Source organism: Clytia hemisphaerica, unplaced genomic scaffold, assembly GCF_902728285.1.
Source record: "Clytia hemisphaerica strain Z4C2 unplaced genomic scaffold, Clytia hemisphaerica genome assembly, whole genome shotgun sequence".
NCBI lineage: Eukaryota > Metazoa > Cnidaria > Hydrozoa > Leptothecata > Clytiidae > Clytia > Clytia hemisphaerica.
The window spans coordinates 875,506-900,513 of NW_027104297.1; the positions used below are offsets into that span (position 1 = coordinate 875,506).

Below are 25,008 nucleotides of genomic sequence, written 5' to 3' on the forward strand. Positions count from 1 at the left end.
AGGGTGTCTTTCTCACTACTGATGTCTCCTTTGAAAATATCATGATGAAGTCCTTAGTGACACCTATTGCAGTCCATGAATATGCCACTATTCGACGGAATGACGTCATTTGTATGCAGTTTAAACCAAAAATTTGATGGATGAACGAGAAGTTAAGAGTGACTTTGGACATCGTTTATCGATTCTAAACTGAACGTTCATAGAATGACTCTTCGAGACATGTTGGCTTAGCCTCTTGGCTGCTGGGCTCGCCATTTAAACAATTTGGAATGTTTTATATATTTAATGGTGCTCTTTGCTTGACGAAAACAAATAGAGATTATTTGTAAAAATGACAATATTTAATTTGACGCATTGACATTTGTTTCTCGGAAAACCCGCTTTTTTCTGTATTTTCTTGTCAAACCTTTTGAATAGAAGTGTTGATATTCATTTTAAAAAATGTCGATAAATGAATTTTGCCTGAAAATTTATAAACACAAAGATGAAAAAGTAATTTGGTTTTATCGCTTAAACCTATAAACACAAAATCTGCATTTTCTTATACAAAGTGAAGGTGTCTGAAATAGTTTACTGAAGGCTCCTTGTGGGACTTTGAAGCACCATTGATTGGTAAAATCTTCAAACCTTTTTCGTTCATTTATAAATGACGTCCATTTGCGGGTAAAGATTTTTAAAAAATACCGAATTTTCCATTTGATTTTGAAAAAATCAAGATAAAAAAGAATTAGGAAAGTGAGATTGCTAAGGTTTTATTTGTAACATTTTGGCTAAATCGTGAGATTTTTGAGTATAAATCTAGCAGAGTCAGCTGATAGTGACAAAACCTCCTGAGATCTTTATTCCTCAGTTTTGTCACCACTTGCCCTTTTTATTGGTGACTTTAAGACCCGAATAATAATGATAATTTCCACATGATTTAGTTTTAGAAAAAAGTCACAAAGTATAATGGATTAAAAGAGACAATCAAATGGTTTGGTCTTAGGGTTTCTTGCAAAATCTGTAAGTTCTGTTGTCGTTCTTTTGTAAGTGAATCAAAGTTGTATTCTCATCTCTGAAACATGAACTAGCTACTCAATGTAAAAACCGTGGCTGGAAGAACCTGATTGTAAAGCAAAATATAAACAACATTCAGTAATATATTTTCTCTTTTTTCACGTTTAGTACAAAAATTCGGACGATTTGACGTTCAACTCCTCATTGATTGGTGTTGTTTCAATGGTTGAAGGTTTCTTCTGATACATCGGTGAGTCATAAAGTTTTTTCCTGCGTTCAACGAAAATTGTTTTCATGCTTTATCAACTTATAAATGAAAACAACTTTGGATGATAGCCTTTAAATGTTTCAGTATTTACAATGTTTGTTTGGTTATTCATGGTTTCTTTTCATTGATGAAAGTTCGGACACGATGTCCGACATCATACCAATAAGACGATAAATATTCATTCATGGCTTTGGCTTCTCGCGTCAACTTTCGCATTCGAGACGTAGGATTCTTCTTCAGAAACTCCTCGAACTGTTAAGAATGAACAAAGACATGATCAAAGTGTTAACCAGCATGAAATAATTCTGTTTTTATGCTGGCGGGTACAGGGTTACTATGACGAAAAAGATAAATTCCAGAATGATGTTGGAATGTGAAAAACATTTTTCTGACTTTGCTTTTCCGTTAAAAGCATTTTTGCTTCGAAATTTTCTTTTCAAGTAACTTCCTCAGATTTGGTGAGAAATATCTATTCAACGTTGGCAGTTCTTTTTCTTGAGTAGGATTCAACTTACATGTTTGATAGCGAAGTCTAGATCCTTCTGGATTTCTTGTTGTGCTTCAGTAAACTCTTTCATCTGTTTGGTCAACCTTTTGACTTCAATACTGGTGCTGTTCAACACATCTGAGATGGAAGGCTCCTCATCAAAACTGTCATCGTCGTTGTACTTGAACGGTTTCTATGGTAACAAGAGATACAGTAAGGTAACTGCTCGTTGAAACTGTTTCATAACGATTATACTTTTGAGACTTTTTTCCTCCAGGGTTATTATATATGTGTATATTAATCATGGACCCTAATTTAGTTCGGCTTTAATATAAGATGATAAGGATAAGATGAGAAAGAATTTGAAGCCATAAAATCAACGAGGTATTACTTTTGAATACATATATCTTTTTGGACCTACCTGGAGGTCCTATAAATTAACCTCTGTCCGTCCGTTCGTCCGTTCGTCCGTCCGTCTGTTACCAGCTTTTCTCAGGATTGGCTCATTAGTTTTTTCTGATTTTTGGCACAATGATGCAAAATGGCGATGCCCAAAATGTGACGGAGCCCAATTTTCGAAAAAAAATCATTTCCGGCCGAAAATGCCGGAAATATGCCGGAAAAACTGTTTTTTTGGCATTTTCTCGAGATTTTATCATTAGTTTTTTCTGATTTTTTGCTCAAAGATGCTTATTAATAATGCTCAAAACATGGCCGAGTCCGATTTTTGAGAAAAAAATTTTTCCGGCAGAAAATGCCTGAAATATGCCGGAAATCGCCGTTTTTCTAGATTTTCATTGGACTTTTTCCTTATAATTGGTTGTTTTTTCATTCAAAAACATTATTAATAGCAATGCCCACCATCAAGCATGTTTCAATTTTCAATAAAATTTATTTTTGAAGCCGGAACTATTTTAACCCTTTGAGTGCCAGGGTCCTTTTTTCTAAGTTTTTTTTTAAAAATTGCTAGTTCAAACTTTAAGGGCTTATAACTTCTGATCTAGAATGAATTAGAAGCTCGTATATAGCTCGTTGGATAGCTTAGAGTCTCCTCTTTCTTTTGGGCGCCTTCGGCGCCGCCCGATTTAGGAAGGGCGTGGTGGGCGGCGGCCAAGGGGGGGGGTAGGTTAGGGAATTAAAGCAGTCAGGCCCGCTGCGCGGACCTGACTGAACTGATGGAAAGGTGCCCAGTGGTAAAACTTCAAATCGACTCACTAGAAGACAGAATAAAGTAAAACAGGGCCAAATTTGGAGGTTCTTGGATCACTCGTTGACCAAAAATAGTCAAAAAACGGTCAGAATCTAAAAAAAGTGAATTTTGTCAATTTTTTGCATTTTTTTGACTTTTTCGCTTAAAATCTCGCTGGAAAGACTCACTTTTGAAATTTTTTTTGCTTGACCATAAAGGACAATCTAATTCCTACGAGTTCGACCAAAAATAACGATTTCTAAATCAAACTGGGCATTACAGGAGGGCTTCGCCCTCCTATATAGCCCATGTCGTATATATACGACATCGGCACTTAAAGGGTTAAAAGTCGCCGGAACAACCTATTTTCGCCCTTTCAACCTTTATTTTTCTTGAATTTCTCGAGCTGTACTAATATTTTTTTATGAAATTTTGCACACTGACGCAATATGACAATACCTAAAATGTGACGGAGCCCGATTTTCGAAAAACATTTTTTTCTGGCCGAAAATGCCGGAAATATGCCGGAAAAACCGGTTTTTTGACATTTTCTCGAGTTTTTTATTTTTAGTTTTTTCTGATTTTTTGCAGAAAGATGCGTATTCGCAATGCTCAAAACATGGCCGAGTTTGATTTTTGAGAAAAAATTTTTCCCGTTTGAAAATTCCGGAAATCGCTGTTTTTGCAGATTTTCATTGGATTTTTTCCTTATATTTCTTTGTTTTTCACACGAAAACATTATTGATAACAATGCTCACCATCGAGCATGATTCAATTGTCAATAAAACTGATTTTTGCGACCAGAACTTTCTATTTATTTTTTCCCTACAACCCTTCCCTCTCCCCCCACCACCAATCAATGATGAATTTCTTGCGTTATGCATTTTCGCTAAACGCTATGTTTTCTGACTGATTTTTTTCATTTTTCTCCTTGCATTGCTATCTAACTTTCATCATCAGGTAGGTCCATTCAGCATCTAGCTTGTTTTCCTTCAAGAGCAGAGCATCAAAATATGTGGGCTGTCAACATCTGTTGGAACAAACTTAAAAATGATTTTGCACAATTAATTTGAGGAGTTCCTATCATTGATTCATAATTATTAGTTCCCCTATTACTTACTAGAAGTGGTGAACAGTAAGTGATCAAATGTTTTTCCATTTTGATATGTAGGGATGGCAACATCCAAGTCAACACCAGCATGGAGCGTGTCTTGCTCAACGAGGAGACTGCCACCGCAGTAGAGATGGAATCAGCGAAGACTTGCGTCAACAGTGCGATGTAGATGTTCATGCAAATGATACTCACCAAGATGAAGTAAATGAAGATGAAAAGCTCCGCGAAAAATTTGTCGATGGCTTTCAAATCACTGATGACGTAATCACTAACGTTGGTCAACAAATACAATTGATAGATGACGTCATTGAAGTAGTGGTATTCACCTGTGTATTCGTACTTGCTACCTGTTGGTGCTGTGGTGGAAAATTGTAAGTCGTAATGATGTTGCTTCTTATAGTTTCTAGACAGGTGGTTGAAAATCACCCATCGTTTCTCGGATTACAACATTAGTGTTTTGCGATCCGGACAGGCTTCTTTTAAAGATCATTTTGACTAACTAAAAATTAGCTTGATTTGATTATCTCAGAGGAATGTAAAGAGATGGAAAAACAGCTTTTCTGATTACTCAAAGTTCAACGATCACTTCTATTGAAAATTCTATTGTAAAAAAGTTGATTAGGTCATTAAATGAAAGTCCAGAAAAGACGGCTCGCCATACAAATCGGACGGTTTCTACATGATTTGACGATAAAAATGAAAATTTGTGTTTCCTTTTTTGCCGATTACTAGTTCAATTTTTAAGAATAAGGAGCATTATTTTTACTAATGTATAGCAAAAGAAATTCTTAACGCAATGATATTAAATTGGTTCTTGTAAAACTGGCAGAATTCGAGTAAAATCAAGATGAAGTTATAATTTTCTCGCGCTCTAGCTTTCAATATAATGATGCGGTCATAATGCGGTTATATCAAAAGAATCGCTAGGAAATTCTGAGCAAGAAGATATAGGTACCTTTACGTATAGGAGAGGTGTACCCAAAATATAGGCCCTAAAAGTTTGCGCATAATCAGGCTTGAAACAAAAGAATTTTGTCACAACACGCTAATTATGCAGATTTTTTATAGCGACAACAAAAGAAACCTATTTACTCGACATAAACTCCCTTAAGGGCAAGAGACCTGGTATATGACGAGCCGTTTTTCCATTGTTTACAAGAAGCTGTTTTTCCATCTCTTTACATTCCTCTGATTATCTCTCAGTTTCCTTTTTGCTACAATTTGTTAGGAAAATTCCATAGGTACCTCACTATTAAAAACCCACTCTACCAGGGTTCTGTCCATTGATTAACTTACGTTTTCGAACACCACCGAACATGACATAAAAACCACAAACGAACGGGATGAAGAATTCAGCGAACAAGAAAGCGAACTGCACCACAGCCTTGGTCGAATACACCAGGATAGTGATGAAAGGACCAATGGAGGGCGAGAAGACCAAACTTCTGTTCGAGTGAAGCCATACAATGACCAGGAACAACACATTGTAATAAACGTTGATGACTTTCATCACGTGACTGGGATTAGCGAACCATAGGATGTTGACGAACACGTGAAGATAAGATGTTAGTAACGTCAATATTTCTATCCAAACCTGAACAATTTGAGAACATATTAATCAATACAACAGAAATAATTACCCATCAGGTGTTCTTCTTATTCTAACATATTCTGTTAAGCCGATTGACAACAGTACTTAAAGTCGTTGATTATTTGGCTATCTTCTGAAGAGTATAGACATAGTGGTATAGTGGTTATCATCCTCGACTCCCGCATGGGAGGCCTGAGTTTAATACACACCGTTTCTATACGATTCACTTTGCGAGTGATACCTTCGCCCGGGTCAACCCATGCCACGTGAGGGGAATCGGGTACTGATTCAAGAGTGGGTACATTAGACAGGTATCGTGACGTGCTTTGGCACTTATAAGGTTCGGCCTCGCGTGAGCATCGCTCTCCCAGTGCCGTTCGAGTGTCATGGTATACGTCATGGCTTTGCAGTTCGCGTCTGTTAAACTTGCAGTGTCTGCACGGAGTACATTCGGAGGGCTCTATCTTATGAAGAGTATTTCGTTCTTATTACCTGAGAACATATCAGTTCATTCATTCACGCATTCACTCGTGTAGAGAAAGTCTTTGCAGAAACACTTTTTCTGTATACAAATCTTTCCAGCGAAAGCTTTAGAACAGCAGAATCAGCCTCAAACCTGTTGATGACAGAGCATTTGTCACTTACCCATCTGTCAGACCAAAACAATGGTTTGTCATCTTCTATCTGTTCCATCTCATTGATCAGTAACATCTTCTCTTTCTCCCATGAAGGGTGACAATGATCGAACCGCCTTGTTAACGCCTGTTCGGCCGCCATCCTATGCTTTTTCCATAACACGTGGTCTGCATTGTATTCCCACTTCAACTGAAAATGTTCAAACGTTTTGTAGTTAGTGCGTGCTCTATACCAAATCTTAGAACGCTCGTGTTATTTTAGAGGGACTAAAACTAAATCTGTGCTAATGGCGTAACTTTAATCCTATAAAGCAGGTCCAGTAGTCCCAAAATGTTTTTTAAAGTCGTTTCATAGTCTCTGTGCAACTATGATCTCGTCCAATCAGAGCTACCTACTTTAAGAAGCAACATCGGGTTTCGTACCTTGATAGTTAGCAGGACAGTCATCAACAAGCCAATGACGGTCAATACCATTTTTCCGATGCGAAATGCATCGTTCTTGTCTTCTGCTTGATTGTTGAGGTTGAGTAAGGAACATTCGATGGTCCACACCAACGTGTAGACGATGTTGAACAGAAGGTTGATGGTGATGTGAAAATCACCGAACACACGTGACATTTGTCTAATGTATTCTTGTATCACGTGATGTTCGATCAATCCGAAGTCGTTCTTCTCCACTATGGTCTACAAGTTGAAGAAATACTTTTTACTTTATTTTAGGCCAGGTTGAAGGCAGAGTCTCCTACTTGGGAAGATGTGTGTCGCATCTAAGCGAAACTGATTGAAATCTAGCTTCACAGGTTAAGCAAGTCAAAAAATAAGGTCTCGTGCGGTTGGCAAAAAAATATAACATAAAGTTTAGACACCTAGAAGCATTAAAAAATGATGTCAACAAAAATGACTGAATTTTGACAAAAGCGCTGAAAATCAGAAGACTCGGAGATTGGGCTTGTGTAAAATGTTTAAGAGATTTTTGATTTGATAAACACAAAAATTCCAAGAAATAAATCGGAATTCTCTCACCTCTAGCACGGGACGAGTTGTCGGTTTTTCCATGGGAACATTGTTAAGTTCGGACAACTGTCGCCAACGTTTTTTAGTCAGAGATGACAAATAAACCATATTGGTGTTTGCTTTTTGATTGGCCAAGAAACACTGATCGAGTGCTTTGAGAGCGATGTCGAGCGGCATCTTAGCACAGATCATTTCAAGCGGAGTGGCTCCATAACTTGTGTACGTACAAGCTGGCAGTTCTTTCTCCAACAGGTACTTGCATGTACGAACTGAACCTGGTGTTCAAGAGATGGTTATGGTAAAGGTGGAAACTTTCACATTTGGTCAAAATTGGAAATCAAACTAAATTCCTTTACACCGTTTTCAAATTTTTATTCTTTGAAATGAAGTCTTTTGCTTGATAAATTCGCTAAAGTTTCATTATTAGAAATTTTAAATTTTTTCCTAGATATCTTTATTTCATGCCATTGAAGAATCAATAGCCTCGGTGTTCACATAACTGACACATGTTTCAACCTCTTTCTTCTGAGAAGTGTGCATTACGGATGTTAATAAGTTCAATCGTAACTTTGATAAGCAATCAAATAATTAAAATCTTACCAGTATTGGCGGCAATGAAGAGAGGTGTTTCTTGGAAAGCATTTCGTCGATCAGGATGCACACCATGTTGTATCAACACTTTTAGAGATTTGGGTGCGTCGAAAGCCGCTGCGTAATGAATCGCTTCGTATCTCTCTGGTCTCTTACATTTAACGGAAACTTTTGCTGTAAAATGATAGAAGAATTCATTAAGTGGTTGTTTGTTTGAGCCTTTTCTACACGCTGAAGAAAGAAGCCGAAAGAAGGTTGTGGTCGGGTGGTTGGGATTCTTTTCGAGTAAACAGTTATGAGATTGGGCCATGTTATTATTAGACCTTTGTCCAAAGCAAGTCCGGTAGAGGTCAGTCCTCCAGCCGTTTATAGCTCCAAAAAAGTAAAAATTTATATAAGTAAATTAGTAGCTCTACAAATTGCCATTTGACGTGTTGAAAAGAAAGTTATCAAAAATGATAATATTTCAATAGTTCATACCACCGCGTTGAAGGAGCCATTTCACCATCAGATCGTTATCACTAGCTGCCGCCACCATCAGGGGCGTCCGCCCGTAGCGATCAGTTTGATGAATGTTGATCTTTCTGTTGTAGAGGAACTGAGCGACGTCAGTGTGCCACTCACGAACCACTTCGTGTAAAAGGCTTTGTCCGTATTCGTCACGCATGTTCACATCTGCAAAGAAAGGTTGTATTAATGATGACGCAAAACTTTATTAAAAGGGCAAAGTCTGAACGGAATCATTACCCTTTTCTGTTGATATGACGATTTTTGGATGTTCTCTTGGGATAAAATACCACCATATGGACTCGTCATGGTTGTAAGGCCACCTCTTTTAATGGATTTTCCCGTATAACAAGCTTGTCAAAAAATCATTTCATTTTGCAACCCACATACAACTCCCCTCTGTATATATGTATATATTACCTGCTTGTCCTTCCAGTAATCCACCGATGAATTCAAAAGAGAAAGAATTCTTCATGTGAAGTTGAGCGAAATACTTCAAGATAGGGATGTCATTCTCTTTGTTGTCTTCATTCAATAACTTCTCACTCAACTGTGCAATACCATTCGCTCCACACTTCATGTAGCGCCGCCCAATCAACTGATCCAGGTCCTCTATGAAGGAAATTTCGTAAAGTTTAATGATCTCTCTGTTTGTTTCTTGAGATATCTTGAATAATTGGTTATGCAGACTGAGACCTCCCTGAGAAGCATGATCGAGTTTATGCACTTTCGAGGATGGCGGAGTGGCTTAAGCGATTTGTGATAAACCACAGTTTGGACCCAAATAATGGAGGCCGGTAAAAGTGTCTTCAGTAAAAGTCCTCAGTTGATCAGTATCAGACAAATCTTAAGCTGACCTTCTCCGTCTTATGAAATACACACATACATAAACTTCCCAGGCCCCTCTAATGGAAGGGACATTTTACCTTGACTCTCATCGAAAGATTCTTCGCTTTGCTCCTCATGAATATCAAATGATAAGTTGAAACTATCCTCCGTTTCTTTGGTAGTTTTGTTGATTGCGCTTCCATCTTCTTCTTGTTGTTCTCTCAGAAGGATAGCATCCGCTTCGCTTTTGTACTTGTGGAAATACATCCCCTCTTCACTTTATTTCTTTATTATTTTTGTTCATTTATTCCTGAAAAAACAACATAATTGTCAGTGCGTTTGTAAAAGAAATGCGGCTCATTTCCAACTAGATGTGCGAAATTTAACGCCCTTCTCATAGACTACGAATTTTCTTACCTAAAGAATTTATTATAGAAAACAAGCTCGATGAGGGGAAATTAACTCAATTCTAGGTTTTTTTCATTCTTTCTATAAAAATCTATGGAAAATTTCTTAACATAAAACGTTCAATAATATAAAACTTTTTAAAAGAGAAACTTTTAAGTAAAACTTAAGGTTTTTTATTTCGATTTTTTGAAGGCAATAAGCTCTGATTGAAATGGTCAGCTATTGCTTCTCCCATTCTGGAAAAAGCAATGGGAACTTCAATCATTGCTTTCGTCTTTTTCTGCATCAGTTTTTCTTTGGCCACTTTGGTTTTGAACCAGGGATTGTTGAACTGTTCTCTTGCTAAGAACATGACTTGAGGGAGCTCGCAGTTGGTCCCTCTGTACTCTTGTGAAAACTCTTTATACTGAAAGAAAGGAATCATTAATATATATATGGTGCAGGGTGCCTGGTGCAGTAAGCAGTGCTCATGAGAAAGTCAAGAGAAACCTTGAATATAAAAAGCACGATCTCAACACTTCAGTCCAATGAAAAGAACTTCAGAAACAAGCTTTGAAATATGGAACAGTCAAAGATTCAATAGGAGTTATTTCTCCAATGATTTTGCCCGATAGAAGTTTGTTTAGGTCACTAACTGAAAAGTTTTATTGTAATTAATTTCTCTCACCTTGAGTTGAGTTGACTTCAAGTCTTTGTTGATGGTCGTCGCCTCGTACCCGGTCCCTCTCAAAGAGAGTGCCAAACCTTTAATCCGCTTCTTGGCGTTGATGGCAATCGCTTTAGTGGATTGTGTTGACTCAAATTGTTCGTTGTCAAGGGCAACTATCTGTCGTTAATAAGGTGGTAAATAAAAGAGCTTTTAAATGCTGGTCACCACTTTCGCGCGAAATGAACGAAAACTTTTTAACGTTTTTGTAGGGTCATTGGGCAAATCTGACGTAACGGTTTAAAAAAGTTGAACTTCTTTCAACTTTTTTAATGACGTAATTTTTTCTACAGGTAAAAACGATTGACAAAAAGCTTTTGCTAATTTTTACGCGAGGAAACCGGCCTTAAAAATGAGATGTGAGTTGTCTAATAGGTTCTACTAGCTGCCTATAGGGCCAGGATCAAATGATCACCTCTTACGCTAACCCTCGTTGTGCGTCTTATTTGATGTCGTAATAAATGAGATTGGACTGTTTTTCGCAGATTCATAAGAATATAGACAAAGAATGAAATACATATCTCCTTACCAGTGGGTTGCACTGTTTATATAAATGGTCTTCCCTTGCGTCTTCCAAATGACTTGAAGCGATTTCGATGCTCAACATTTTCTTGGCTTTACTCACCAACGACATGGCGGTCGCATTACCGTACACACGAACGAAAGTCTCCGATAACAATGCAACGTATAAGTTCAAGAAAATGACACTCACAATGATGATGTAGAAAGCGACGCCTACTTGCGCTTTAGCCTTATTCATGCCCACCAATGTGTCTAGATCGTAATCACTGACAACAGTCAACAAGAATAGTTGGTACATTCCATCGTTAAAGTTCTTATAATTGTCGCTCGTTGTTGCTATCTTTTCTACAAAGCAAAATATGAATTTTCATCAGTATTTGATGCACAAACCGCAAGGAACTGTTTTATTATTCAGAGAGATCTATTTGATAACATTAAGAAAGCCTCATTTTCATCATGCATAGCCCAAATGAGTAATATCTGCCCACAAATCTATTTGGAAATCGAATGGAATGGAATGTTAAGGCGTCACCCAAAAATTTATATCCAAGGGTATTGTAAGGAAATCCTTAGTACACTAAAGGTTCGGCATTTTCCATTCCCGGACACCTAAATTAAAAGACTTCCCGTTCAATTCAAGTCTCGTACAATATCTACCACAATTAAGCCGATATCTACTTACTTTTATTTCCACCAAAAGCCACGGCCAGCAGAACAGAGAATGGGATATAAAAAATCATGAACAAGAAGCTGAATTGAACGATGGACTTGATAGAAAGGACGAACATATTGATGAAAGCACCAAGCCATTGGAAGATGAGTAATGATCGATTCATTCGTATCCACACAACGAACAGCAGAACAATAGAGTAGTAGATTCTTGCTGTGAAAATCTTCTTGCGATCGTGCAGGACTTGGGTAAGTATGATCAACAGAGCGTACACCACTGTCATGATCAATGCGACAAGGTCAATATATACCCAACCATCGGACCAATACGAAACCTAGGTAGAATTATAAATCGTAGAGTAGATCGTCTATAATTTGTGTAATACAGTAACATGGGTGTTATAATGATAATATGATAATTGTTACCGGATTAAATCAGTTTGTATAAACCACATACAACTTGTCCTTTCTATAATTTGTCCATCTTTTACCATGTCTGAATTAGTCGTCTACCATGCTAGACTATACATGAATTGTTTTTTTTTCGGTATTATACCGTGTATAGAGCAATTTATTTGTACAGGGGAATCTGTTATGTTCACTTCGGTTGGTCTCTGGCTAACTCAGTCAAGGCTCTAGAGAGACATATTAACTTAGACGATGGTTTTGCACCGTGTGAAAGCAAAGTCAATCAATAGAAGCGAATGCATATCTGGTGAATAGTGGATTTGTTGTGACTTTGGTCATGTTTTTAAACAAATCAGTAGTGGTAATGTGTTGGTAGGAACAAACCTTTTCTTTGATGCAAGCTTCTTTTTCATTGAGGATCAGATTTTTTTCCAAACTCCATCTTGGATGAGCGTCTTCTAATCTCTTCTCCAACATGGTCAACCGATTTTCGATCAATCGTGATTGATGATGTTGGTCAAATTTCACCTCTCGAAACATCTAGGATTGAGAAAAAGTGTTCAAATATGGAATGAATGAACGGACGAGAGTTGAACTTAGCAAGGGGGTTCTAAATTTGGTGATTTAAAATATTTTTAAGCTGGAATAGCAAAAACTACGCAGTGTTATTAAAAAAATGTGAATAAAATCCTGATGATGTCGTTACATGCTGAAAATAGAAATATGACTGACCATGATGGCTTGAATGAAGGAGAGAGCCAAACCCAACAATAACAAGATATATGAAGAAGCGAAATCGCCCTCCTTCGCATGCTGGTGACTGCGTTCAGAGAGACTGTGTGAGGAGATCTCTCCCGTCCACACCGCCGTGTATAGTACGTTCAGAATGGCGTTAGTGTAGATGTACTTTTCACCGTAGGTGGAGGAGCATTGTTGAATGTAATGCAAGATGGAAGGATGTGTGATCAACTCATAGTCCTTCTTTCGGATGATGCTCTGAAAGAAAGAAATTCATATTCTTCGCTTAATGATATTTTGGTTCCAGAGCACTGTGGAAGTGTTTGGTTTTGGTTAATCCTAGAGTTCCTAATATTACAGTGACTACTTAGACTTCTGTTCAAATTAGAATTAGCGACGGTCAACTGTAAAGTGAGAATAACGTTTGAATACAGTCACAGGACTACTTGTAAATAATCCCTCTCGAATGAGGACATTGAAACACAACACAGGACGCTTACCTCGATGACCGTCGGATAAATCACTCGCCCCATTGTGGACGCTCTCTTCTGGTTAATGACATGCCATTTTTTCTTCCCAAAGTTGGCAAGATAATACTGAGAGTTACGGTTCTCTTTGCTGACCACCACAAACTGATCGAGAGCCAAGAGAGCGATTTCTGACGGCATGTTACTGACGATTTGTTCAATGGGGGAAGAACCATAGGTGGTGTAGGTGGCTACTGGTAGTTCGCATTCCATCAAGTATGAACACACCCTTGTCGCACCTGTTGCAATTGTATTTAAATGATTTCATATTGGAAATGTTGGAAATTTATTCAAATGATTTTATTTTAACTTAATACTCGATGACTTTTACATCAAGGACTGTAGTCACTCCTCTACTTAATTCGATTTTCAAAGGGAACTTAATATGTTGTTTCAAAGTTACCAAAGAATCGAAATACGACGGGGAGTATGTCATGACCATGTCAATTTATTTAAATTTCAGAAAAACTAAAATTGCATTGGTTTCAATTAAAAATAATGTGGGTACCACATAGGCATACCGTTTCTGGCAGCGATGAAGAGTGGTGTTTGATACAAGTTGTCTGGTTGGTCAGCAGACACATCCATTGAGATGAGTAATTTCACTGCATCCAATGCATCAAACATGGCCGCATAATGAATCGGTTCTTTCGCTTCGATTCCATTCGATTTCTTTCGTTTGTCCGCTATAAAATGGTAAAACAAGGATGTTTTCTCACTAGTAATGACAATTTACAATTTGCTTTGCTAATACTTGTTTTTGAAGAACTTTCAATTTTCAATGCACACCTTAGTATTTTAAGCTTCAAGATTTTCTGCCTTTGTTCTATAGCTGAATATGATCGTATTATTTCATTATACAGATTTTCAAAAGAATCCTAGGTACGTATTTCAAAACAGTTAATTCTAAAAGACTGAAAGGTGAATGAAATTTGTTTTAAACCTCCGTTATTGACGAGCCATGTCATCATTTCCACGTTATTAGAAGAAGCCGCCACCATGAGAGGCGTCCTCCCGTATTTATCCGCCACGTCGATCATTATTCCCTGTTGAAAGAGAAATTGTGCAACGTCGACATTCCACTCACGTGCCACTTCGTGTAGCAATGTTTGTCCGTGCACGTCCACTGAATTTACATCTGAACGATCAAGAAAATGCTTTTATTCATTAGCAAGGTACTAAGGGTTCAATCTTCAGTCTGCAACTTCGATATGGAAATATGTTCATCCATAGTCAAGGAGAAATAGGTTTCTTTCTACTTCGTAAAAAAAAAGATTCTAAGAATCCCCTGCTATTTAGTGCAGTTTTTTGGCATGCTTAAGATTAAAAAACCAGGCGAAAAGAATTTAGTGAAGTTTTTTTTCAAGATGGTATCATGTTGTTCGAATTGAGAAAATTTCAAAGTTATGGTCACTACAATTATATAAGACGTTGTTAACTGAATGGAGCATAAAACGAGTTCAGGAATCATTTGAGTTCAAGAGGTTGGAGTTGAAGAGACTTAACTGTAGTACACTCACCTGCCATTTTGAGAAGAGACTTAACTGTAGTAAACTCACCTGCCATTTTGAGAAGAGACTTAACTGTAGTAAACTCACCTGCCATTTTGAGAAGAGACTTAACTGTAGTAAACTCACCTGCCATTTTGAGAAGAGACTTAACTGTAGTAAACTCACCTGCCATTTTGAGAAGAGACTTAACTGTAGTAAACTCACCTGCCATTTTGAGAAGAGACTTAACTGTAGTACACTCACCTGCCATTTTGAGAAGAGACTTAACGAGTAAACCACCTGCCATTTGAGAAGAGACTTAACTGTAGTACACTCACCTGCCATTTTGAGAAGAGACATAACTGTAGTACACTCACCTGCCATTTTGAGAAGAGACTTAACTGTAGTACACTCACCTGCCATTTTGAGAAGAGACTTAACTGTAGTACACTCACCTGCCATTTTGAGAAGAGACTTAGTAAACTGTTTTGAGAGAGACTTAACTGTAGTAAACTCACCTGCCATTTTGAAAGAACTTAACTGTAGTAAACTCACCTGCCATTTTTGAGAAGAGACTTAACTGTAGTAAACTCACCTGCCATTTTGAGAAGAGACTTAACTGTAGTACACTCACCTGCATTTGAGAAGAGCTTAACTGCCATTGAGAAGAACACTCACCTGCCATTTTGAGAAGAGACTTAACTGTAGTAACACTCATATTTGAGAAGACCGTGCCATTTTGAGAAGAGACTTAACTGTAGTAAACTCACCTGCCATTTTGAGAAGAGCCTTAACTGTAGTACACTCACCTGCCATTTGGAAGAGACTTAACTGTAGTACACTCACCTGCCATTTTGAGAAGAGACTAACTGTAGTACACGCACTTGAGAAGATACTCCTCACTGCCATTTTTTGAGAAGAGACTTAACTGTAGTACACACTCACCTGCCATTTTGAGAAGAGCCTTAACTGTAGTAAACTCACCTGCCATTTTGAGAAGACTTAACTGTACAACTCACCTGCCATTTGAGAAGAGACTTAACTGTAGTAAACTCACCTGCCATTTTGAGAAAGAGCCTTAACAACTGTAGTACACTCACCTGCCATTTTGAGAAGAGACTTAACTGTAGTAACACTCACCTGCCATTTTGAGAAGAGACTTAACTGTAGTACACACTCACCTGCCATTTTGAGAAGAGACTTAACTGTAGTACACTCACCTGCCATTTTTGAAGAAGAGACTTAACTGTAGTACACTCACCTGCCATTTTGAGAAGAGACTTAACTGTAGTACACTCACCTGCCATTTTGAGAAGAGACTTAACTGTAGTACACTCACTCCTGCCATTTTGAGAGAGACTTAACTGTAGTACACTCACCTGCCATTTTGAGAAGAGAACTTAACTGTAGTAAACTCACCCTGCCATTTTGAGAAGAGACTTAACTGTAGTAACTCACCTGCCATTTTGAGAAGAGACTTAACTGTAGTAAAACTCACCTGCCATTTTGAGAAGAGACTTAACTGTAGTACACTCACCTGCCATTTTTAGAGAAGAGACCTTAACTGTAGTACACTCACCTGCCATTTGAGAAGAGACTTAACTGTAGTACACTCACCTGCCATTTTGAGAAGAGCTTAACTGTAGTAAACTCACCTGCCATTTTGAGAAGAGACCTTAACTGTAGTACACTCACCTGCCATTTGAGAAGAGACTTAACTGTAGTACACTCACCTGCCATTTTGAGAAGAGACTTAACTGTAGTACACTCACCTGCCATTTTGAGAAGAGACTTAACTGTAGTACACTCACCTGCCATTTTGAGAAGAAGACTTAACTGTAGTACACTCACCTGCCATTTTGAGAAGAGACTTAACTGTAGTAGTACACTCACCTGCCATTTTGAGAAGAGACTTAACTGTAGTAAACTCACTCACCTGCCATTTTGAGAAGAAGAGACTTAACTGTAGTACACTCACCTGCCATTTTGAGAAGAGACTTACCTAACTGTAGTACACTCACCTGCCATTTTGAGAAGAGACTTAACTGTAGTACCTCACCTGCCATTTGAGAAGAGACTAACTGTAGTACACTCACCTGCCATTTTGAGAAGAGACTTAACTGTAGTAAACTCCCTCCATTTGAGAAGAGACTTAACTGTAGTAACTCACTGCCATTTGAGAAGAGACTTAACTGTAGTACACTCACCTGCCATTTTGAGAAGAGACTTAACTGTAGTACACTCACCTGCCATTTTGAGAAGAGACTTAACTGTAGTAAACTCACCTGCCATTTTGAGAAGAGACTTAACTGTAGTACACTCACCTGCCATTTTGAGAAGAGACTTAACTGTAGTAAACTCACCTGCCATTTTGAGAAGAGACTTAACTGTAGTACACTCACCTGCCATTTTGAGAAGAGCCTTAACTGTAGTACACTCACCTGCCATTTTGAGAAGAGACTTAACTGTAGTACACTCACCTGCCATTTTGAGAAGAGACTTAACTGTAGTACACTCACCTGCCATTTGAGAAGAGACTTAACTGTAACACTCACCTGCCATTTTGAGAAGAGACTTAACTGTAGTACACTCACCTGCCATTTTGAGAAGAGACTTAACTGTAGTAACTCACCTGCCATTTGAGAAGAGACTTAACTGTAGTAAATCACCTGCCATTTTGAGAAGAGACTTAACTGTAGTAAACTCACCTGCCATTTTGAGAAGAGACTTAACTGTAGTAAACTCACCTGCCATTTTGAGAAGAGACTTAACTGTAGTACACTCACCTGCCATTTTGAGAAGAGACTTAACTGTAGTACACTCACCTGCCATTTTGTGAAGAGACTTAACTGTAGTAAACTCACCTGCCATTTTGTGAAGAGACTTAACTGTAGTAAACTCACCTGCCATTTTGTGAAGAGACTTAACTGTATTAAACTCACCTGCCATTTTGAGAAGAGTCTTAACTGTAGTACACTCACCTGCCATTTTGAGAAGAGTCTCAACAAAAGTGTAATCGAAAGTTTCCTTTTTATCGGCCAGTGAAGCGAAATAAGCGATGATGGAGGAATGGATGATGGTGCTACTCTCTTCTTCCACAATGTTCGCCAGTGGTTCTTCGATGTCCACTTCATTATTCTTCACCCGTTCCAAGGAACCAATCTTCGTGAACCTGGTTTCCTCTTCGTTGACGTCATCTCTTGGACAAGGACCTCTTCGTTGACCTGTTGTATTGAAACCACACGTGTACACGAAACTCTGAACGGTAAAAGTCACGCTATATAAAGCAGAAACTGTCATTATCTTGTAAACCCCTACCATTATTATATACTTAATATAAACGGGGACCCGTTTCCATAGTATACCAATGATTGGTTTTTCGAATTTCGTTAAGCTACTGAGTTAGAGGACACCGACTGCACTCTGGCTCCTACGACCTTGGCTCTTAATGTCTTCAAGAATCTGCCTCGAAGATTTCACAACAGTTGTAAAAACATTAAAAAGGATGATAACCTGCATTATATCCAACTTTTCGCGTTTTCCATTTGGATTTATCTTTTGGCAATTGATGAAAATATATCTCTTCTCCTTCAATTTCTTCTTGGTCAGGGTTCAATGATGTAAGGTGTAAGAAATCTTCTTCATCCGATTCACTACTGTCACTGTATGCTGGGTTCAACATGTCATCTGATATCTATCATTCATCGGTTACCGTTATCGCCCTTTTCCTACCATAACATTCTTCATATACAAAAATAACTGATGCTGCCAATTGAAATAGATTGTATATACAGTAGAATTTCAATAACTCGGACACGTACGTGGGACTCAAATTTGGTCGAGTTATGGAGATTGATTTATAAGGCATTGTAAACTGAAGGGACTATGGAACTTGTTCTAGTTTTAGAGGTTCAAATTAAAGACACTCAACTGTATTCATATTTTTTCCTTTCGCGTTCTTTAAATTTTGCATTCTACCCGTGTTAAAAATGAAAGATGCCATTCGTGTGAACGGTGTATATTAAACTTTTGTTCAAACAGATGTAGAACTTCATGCGAAAAATAACTCAAAATTATATTCCTGGTAACCTTTAGCCGGGGGATAGTATTAAGTGTGATGATTGGAAATTTTGAAAATCACGCTAATAGCTAAAAGAGAAGAGTTAAGACAAAGGTAAGATATATGGGAAACCACGGATCAGAAGCTATCATCATTTTGCTTTCTTTCTTTCTCAGGACATTGCTAGGTTGAGAGACGATGGACCCACATCCACGCTTCTGATGGACCCACATCCACGCTTCTGATGGACCCACATTCACGCTTCTGACGGACTCACATTCACGCTTCTGATGGACCCACATTCACGCTTCTGACGGACCCACATTAACGCTTCTGATGGACCCACATTCACGCTTCTGACGGACTCACATTCACATTCCACATTCACGCTTCTGATGGACCCACATTCACGCTTCTGATGGACCCACATTCACGCTTCTGATGGACCCACATTCACGCTTCTGACGGACTCACATTCACGCTTCTGATGGACCCACATTCACGCTTCTGACGGACTCACATTCACGCTTCTGATGGACCCACATTCACGCTTCTGACGGACCCACATTAACGCTTCTGATGGACCCACATTCACGCTTCTGACGGACTCACATTCACGCTTCTGATGGATCCACATTCACGCTTCTGATGGACCCACATCCACGCTTCTGATGGACCCACATTCACGCTTCTGATGGACCCACATTCACGCTTTTGACGGACTCACATTCACGCTTCTGATGGACTCACATTCACGCTTCTGATGGACCCACATTCACGCTTCTGATGGACCCACATTCACGCTTCTGATGGACCCACATTCACGCTTCTGATGGACCCACATTCACGCTTCTGACGGACTCACATTCACGCTTCTGATGGACCACATTCACACGCTTCTGATGGACCCCACACATTCACGGACTTCACTTCTGATGGACTACATTCACGCTTCTGATGGACTGATGGACCCACATTCACGCTTCTGACGGACTCACATTCACGCTTCTGATGGACCCCCATTCACGCTTCTGATGGACCCACATCCACGCTTCTGATGGACTCACATTCACGCTTCTGATGGACCCACATTCACGCTTCTGATGGACCCACATTCACGCTTCTGATGGACATACATTCACGCTTCTGATGAACTAATTTTGACTTTCAATCCAAGGTTTGTTTACCTAATCAGAATTTTAGCAAAGATGTATTTCAATCCACCAGTCATATAACAAAATCCTAAGAAGGGAAATTCAGACAGGCCGTGACAAAATTTCTCCTAATATCGATTCTATGATAACTTAACGTACAGTGGACTTACTAATTCGAACTTCTTTTGTATGCTCGAAATAATGTAATGCAAAATAAAACAGTTGGTCCTCTTAAGTTAGAAAGTTGTGTAAGATGCTCTCTTTAATTCAAATCTTTCTTTAATTCGAAGAAAAGTAAATCGAACTAGAGAGAGGCAAGTGTATGTCCAAAGTTTAAAAAGTTTTAAAACCAGTGCAATATTTTCAAAAGCAACCAATCCATTTTATGAAATCGAATACTTCTACCATGATATCATCAAAACACAAAAATTACAAGTTTATTAAAATCATCCTCACGTTTCATAAAAAAAACGACAACGCAGAATGGAAGTTAAGGATTATTTTTCCAGCATGAACGTTTTTATCGCAGACACTAAAAATAATTAAATAGTTTCTTTTTTCGGTGAACAGCTTGAGACAAGTATGAAATCAACGTATGCTCAAAAAATTTGCTAAATTTGTATTTTCCTTCGCATCCATGGTTAGTGCGGTTTCCATCAGAATGCTTGATAAAATCTTTTTATTCCTACCATATTTTGATTTGGAGTAAAATATATCAAAACTCATTTCGTTTTTGAATGATTGTATATCTTTCCTTAAACTTTTTTTCAATAGTTTGAAAATTAATTACTTTTCAAAATTCTAAGCCACGCAGCATACCGCAGTTTATATATTTAGGGATTTTGAAGAGTTTACATCCACTTAGACCGTGTTCGCACGTGACGGTTCCGTTTCGCTTCGAAACGAAATGAAGCCATTCTATTGGTTACATTCAAATGTTACGTCACTTCTAACCAATAGAATGGCTTCGTTCCGTTTCGGAGCGAAACAGAACCGTCGCGTGCGAACATGGTCTGAGTTAAATATTCAGCCATAACTAAACATCCGATTACACTAAGTTACTAAATCAATCTAGCTAATCTTTCCTGTGCACACATCCAAAAATCGATATTCCGAATTTCATAATTAGCTGGTGCATGTTGACATGCCTGCCTGTATTCACACCACTGGTGAATGAACCCATTGAAAATGATTCTTACAAAAAAATCACCCCGCTAAAAGCTTCTTTTTCCCTTCTTCTAGAACCCATTATTGGAAGGTGAAATTTCCGAAAAAATTGTTGCACTGCCTGACTTCTATGGTGATTTCCACGTGTTCTGAAATTTTAGACGGTTATCACTATACATCACTCATTCTGAAAAAGCGTCATTTCCAAGCATATTACAGAGTCAAAATCCAAATTTTCCCCCGTATGTAGCAAAATTCAATACTACCATATTTATATTCAATTTTCGTTTTATTTCACAATTTTTTCCATTCATTATAGCCTGTTAATTTCTTTAGCCAATTAACTCAACTTTTATGACTTTTAATCACTTTCATAGCCTGTTAATTACTTATTAATCAACTTTTATCACTTTTAATCACTTTCATAGCCTGTTAATTACTTATTAATCAACATTTATCACTTTTAATCACTTTTATAGCCTGTTAATTAATTGCTATTAATTAATAATACTTAAATTATGTCTTCCTTAAAGGAAGAAATTTTCGAGGGAATTTAATTTGGCAGTTAACTTGAAAAATTAAATTTGGCGGATAAAGGACATTTTTGCCCAAAAAACGCCATTAAAAAAGGAAATACATGTTTTAAAGTCTGAAATAGCACACATTTGGGGGAATAAATAGAGTAATTTAAATTTTTTTTTTTTCTAAAATAAAATATATTTCTTGTTAGGAAGTAGTCAAAACAGTTAAATATATAGATATAAACAAAGCAATGAGCGGCTAACAAATTCTAGAAGTATAACGAAATATGTGGACGTAACGTAAATAACGAAATATGTATATATATGGGGAGCTAGACATAACTTGTAGCCTCCGTAATGTCAATGTCCGTAATGTTTGTACGCATTTTTTTGGGCACCCTACTACCTCTAACACATAACACTGTTGATCGTATTAAAGCGAAGGACAACTTTGTTCTGATATAATTGAGAGTTAAAGAGAATAGTTCCCCCTTTTTCTCAGAAAGTAACAGAGCCAGCGACCTGATGAAAATTTGGGCTTCTCTGCCAGAACCTCCGTTAGTAGTAAAGATTCAATTCTGATAATCCTTTGGTTTGTATTGGCGTCTCTTCTCTTTCTCGTTGGCACTGAACATGGCATTGGGGCTCATACTAGAGTACCTTTGGGCATAGGCATTGAATACCCTCACATCAAAAAATGCCCTCTGGCCTCTAGTCCAGAACCCCATTGCACTAACGTCAGCTCTTGCACCATCCTCTTTTATGGCTCCTCTTGGTAGGTCTTCTCCATTGATTAGTTCGAGGCTCGGTTCGACTGATACATCCTTGGTTACTTCACTCAGAAATGTAGAGATAGTGTCTCTTATTTCATTATGTCTCTGGTATACGAAACCTCCTTTTGCACACGATAAAGCATGATCGATATTGAAGGCTTTCCCACATGCGCATTGATTAGGAAGATGTTTTAATCTCCAACGGTATCTGATTGTAACAGAGTCGAAAAACTCACGTTTTGTAAGATTAAAGTTTTCACTTTTGACTGGTTTCGCAGTGAGCCAGTTGGAGGCCCCTTTGATCTGTGCTAACTCATTTGCTTTCTTCTCGTCCGATGTCATTTAAATTTTGTGGGAATTTAATTTGGCAAGATGTTCTGGAGTTTTTATAATATACTTCACTAATTGGTCATTAAAAGTAACAGAGATGACGCTTTCTTTAGAAAAAGTAACAAAATTTTTTTATTACAGGTTAACGACCAACCAAATCGAATAAGAGCTTTTAAAAACTCCAGCTTCTCCCAATTTGGCGGATGACGGAAGGAATTTAATTTAGCGGGAACTTAATTTGGCGGATTTTGACCAAATCCACCAAGTTAAGTTCCCGCCAAAATTTCCTCTTTTATAATGTTCAAATTTCTTATTCATTACATCTGATGATTGTCTCTGGCGTGAAACAGCCTGTTATGTTTTAATTTTTTAAAGAAAAATAAATTTTGAATTTCCATAATTATATCCAATTTCCAATATTTGCATTCAATTTTCCATATTCATATTAGTTCCATTTATACTGAGACGGTAGCAGTTTGTAAAATGTGATCTGTGGAGGAGATACTATTTATTGAAACATAAATGGAAAGTACACTCCTCCATAATGCTCATTTTTTTAATTGCTTGTCTCAGACAAATTAATCGTCTCAGTATAAATAGAACTATTCAATTATTTTTATATTTCTATTCAATACTTATTACTAATAAAAAGGTTACTGACAATAATAAAATGTCGGCAATAAAAGAAGTTTTTGCCAATAACTTTCCTCCTTCAAAAAGTTTTCAGTAAACGTCGAATGTATTTTTGTTTCCACAATAAATGATGTGACTATTAAGAAATTCCAGATTGGAAATTCCCCCATGTACAGGCGCCGCGGCAGCGGTAGGGCCGGTTGAGCCATGGCCCGACCATTTTTTTTCAGAGTAAAGAATTTTTTTTGAAGTAGAAAATTAATTTTTCAAATGTTTTGAAAAGTCAGTTAGAAAAAAAAATTGAACTATGACGAACACAAAGAAACATTAGACTCACTATCCCTGATTGATATTGCCAATGAGTTTGTTCAATGAGTTTGAGTCAGTTCAACCTGAGCGACTAAATATTTTCGGCAAATTTACAGAAAACGATTTTTAAACTTCTTTTTATTTAAGACATTTCATCCATCTTGACTAATCATTGTATGAATATATTTTATACATTATCATTTAAGGCTCTACAAAACACAGTCTAACATTAATAAATTTGCTGACTAAATTTCTCTTTTGGAACAAATTTTATGGATTTGTGAACATATCTTCTTCAAGAAAAGGGGCTGTTTTAGCCAATCTAGAGGAGCGAAATTCGCAAATTTGATATTTTTATTCCCATTGTTGAAAACACAACTAAAAAATGTCATCAATGCTTTTTTTTTAATGAGTCTGTCTATTATTTCTATGTATTCAGCAATTAAAGTAACATTTCCATAATTAAGAGTTTATTGAGAAATGTTTCCACTAAACTAGAGGGAGATTCCATTATCCATTTTCAAGTTCATAGGTAAATTGTAAATTTAATGTTTTTATGATGACCATTAATTGCTTTTAATACTTTTTCAGTTTCTTTCACTTTTATGTAAGCAATAGTGTCGTCAACGTAGCGCCACCAAAGATATCTGTAAAGCCCGAAGGGCTAGATTTGCGGCTTTTATCAAAAAGTGAAGCTCATCTTTGGAAGGATTTCCTACCAGAGTCACGTGACTAAAATATGCAATTTCACCGGTTTGAGAGATGTGAAATAGCGTTTGCCGCCTACGTTTTTTGATCTCGCGTTCCGAAAACAATTAAAATGCTAGATCCTATCCATCGGCACGAAATTTAAAAAGTCAAATTTTTGCTTCACTTTTTTTTGCTGGAGAAAGCTTAAAGTTGCCTATCTAGCCCTTCGGGCTTAGATATCTGCGAGCGCCACCATCGTGTTATCGACCATAACTTTGGTTTTAAGATCAGCCATAAAAATTCCAGTCAAAACGGGACCTAGCGGGGAACCCATGACAACACCATCAGGCTGTTTATATAGATTGTTATCAAATGAGAAGTGAACATGTTTAGTAAAATGTTCAAGGAGTCCTTTGAGGTCCTCATATAATCATGACTTCTGGGAATATTTCTCTGTTCCTATGTTCGTTCTTTAATTGAGGGCCGAAATGCTCCTGGAAAAACAGCGTCTTCTCTTTGTTTAAATTTGGTCGTGGATTCTTTCGACAGGGGACATCTGAACTGATGTCTGCTGGAAGGTAAAAGTAAGTAAAAAATGAAATCTTTTTCTAATTCATTGTTCATGGATTTCGGAGCAGATATCTCATACTCCTTTCCTAGATTTTTAGAAGTGCTTGGAAAAA

At 37.6% G+C, this 25,008-nt stretch overlaps 2 protein-coding genes across 3 annotated transcripts; both read right to left on the reverse strand.

The window, feature by feature from the left end:
• Nucleotides 1-1,121: 1,121 nt before the first annotated feature.
• LOC136817314 (uncharacterized) lies at nt 1,122-9,532 on the reverse strand. The gene is made up of 11 exons (XM_067073656.1): nt 9,319-9,532; nt 8,813-9,004; nt 8,366-8,560; nt 7,895-8,059; nt 7,304-7,569; nt 6,704-6,964; nt 6,291-6,470; nt 5,351-5,648; nt 4,061-4,410; nt 1,780-1,944; nt 1,122-1,516 (listed from the first exon to the last, which is right to left on the reverse strand). The coding sequence occupies exons 1-11, from the start codon at nt 9,485-9,487 to the stop codon at nt 1,373-1,375; spliced, it is 2,385 nt and encodes a 794-aa protein (XP_066929757.1). The 5' UTR covers nt 9,488-9,532; the 3' UTR covers nt 1,122-1,372.
• A 146-nt stretch (nt 9,533-9,678) lies between these two features.
• Nucleotides 9,679-18,451, reverse strand: LOC136817313 (uncharacterized). Of its 2 annotated transcripts, XM_067073654.1 has the most exons (11): nt 18,202-18,451; nt 17,670-17,912; nt 14,142-14,336; nt 13,720-13,884; nt 13,172-13,437; nt 12,666-12,929; nt 12,318-12,473; nt 11,539-11,860; nt 10,864-11,201; nt 10,296-10,454; nt 9,679-10,034 (listed from the first exon to the last, which is right to left on the reverse strand). In XM_067073654.1, exons 1-11 carry the CDS (start codon nt 18,368-18,370, stop codon nt 9,792-9,794), a joined length of 2,520 nt encoding a protein of 839 aa, XP_066929755.1. In that variant the 5' UTR covers nt 18,371-18,451; the 3' UTR covers nt 9,679-9,791. The 2 variants fall into 2 exon arrangements, with proteins under 2 accessions (XP_066929755.1, XP_066929756.1); XM_067073655.1 differs by lacking the exons at nt 17,670-17,912; nt 18,202-18,451 and adding an exon at nt 17,631-17,649.
• Nucleotides 18,452-25,008: the final 6,557 nt, after the last annotated feature.

Excerpts from the sequence above, each read along its gene's own strand:
- LOC136817314 (XM_067073656.1), bottom strand. The coding sequence starts at position 9,487 with ATGTATTTCCACAAGTACAAAAGCGAAGCGGATGCTATCCTTCTGAGA. Across the intron at positions 9,005-9,318 it reads ATCTTTCGATGAGAGTCAAG|AGGACCTGGATCAGTTGATT; the intron begins GTAAAATGTCCC and ends TTTCCTTCATAG. Across the intron at positions 1,945-4,060 it reads CTTACTGTTCACCACTTCTA|AAACCGTTCAAGTACAACGA; the intron begins GTAAGTAATAGG and ends TTGTTACCATAG.
- LOC136817313 (XM_067073654.1), bottom strand. The coding sequence starts at position 18,370 with ATGTTGAACCCAGCATACAGTGACAGTAGTGAATCGGATGAAGAAGAT. Across the intron at positions 17,913-18,201 it reads AAAAGTTGGATATAATGCAG|GTCAACGAAGAGGTCCTTGT; the intron begins GTTATCATCCTT and ends TCAATACAACAG. Across the intron at positions 11,861-12,317 it reads AAGCTTGCATCAAAGAAAAG|GTTTCGTATTGGTCCGATGG; the intron begins GTTTGTTCCTAC and ends AATTCTACCTAG.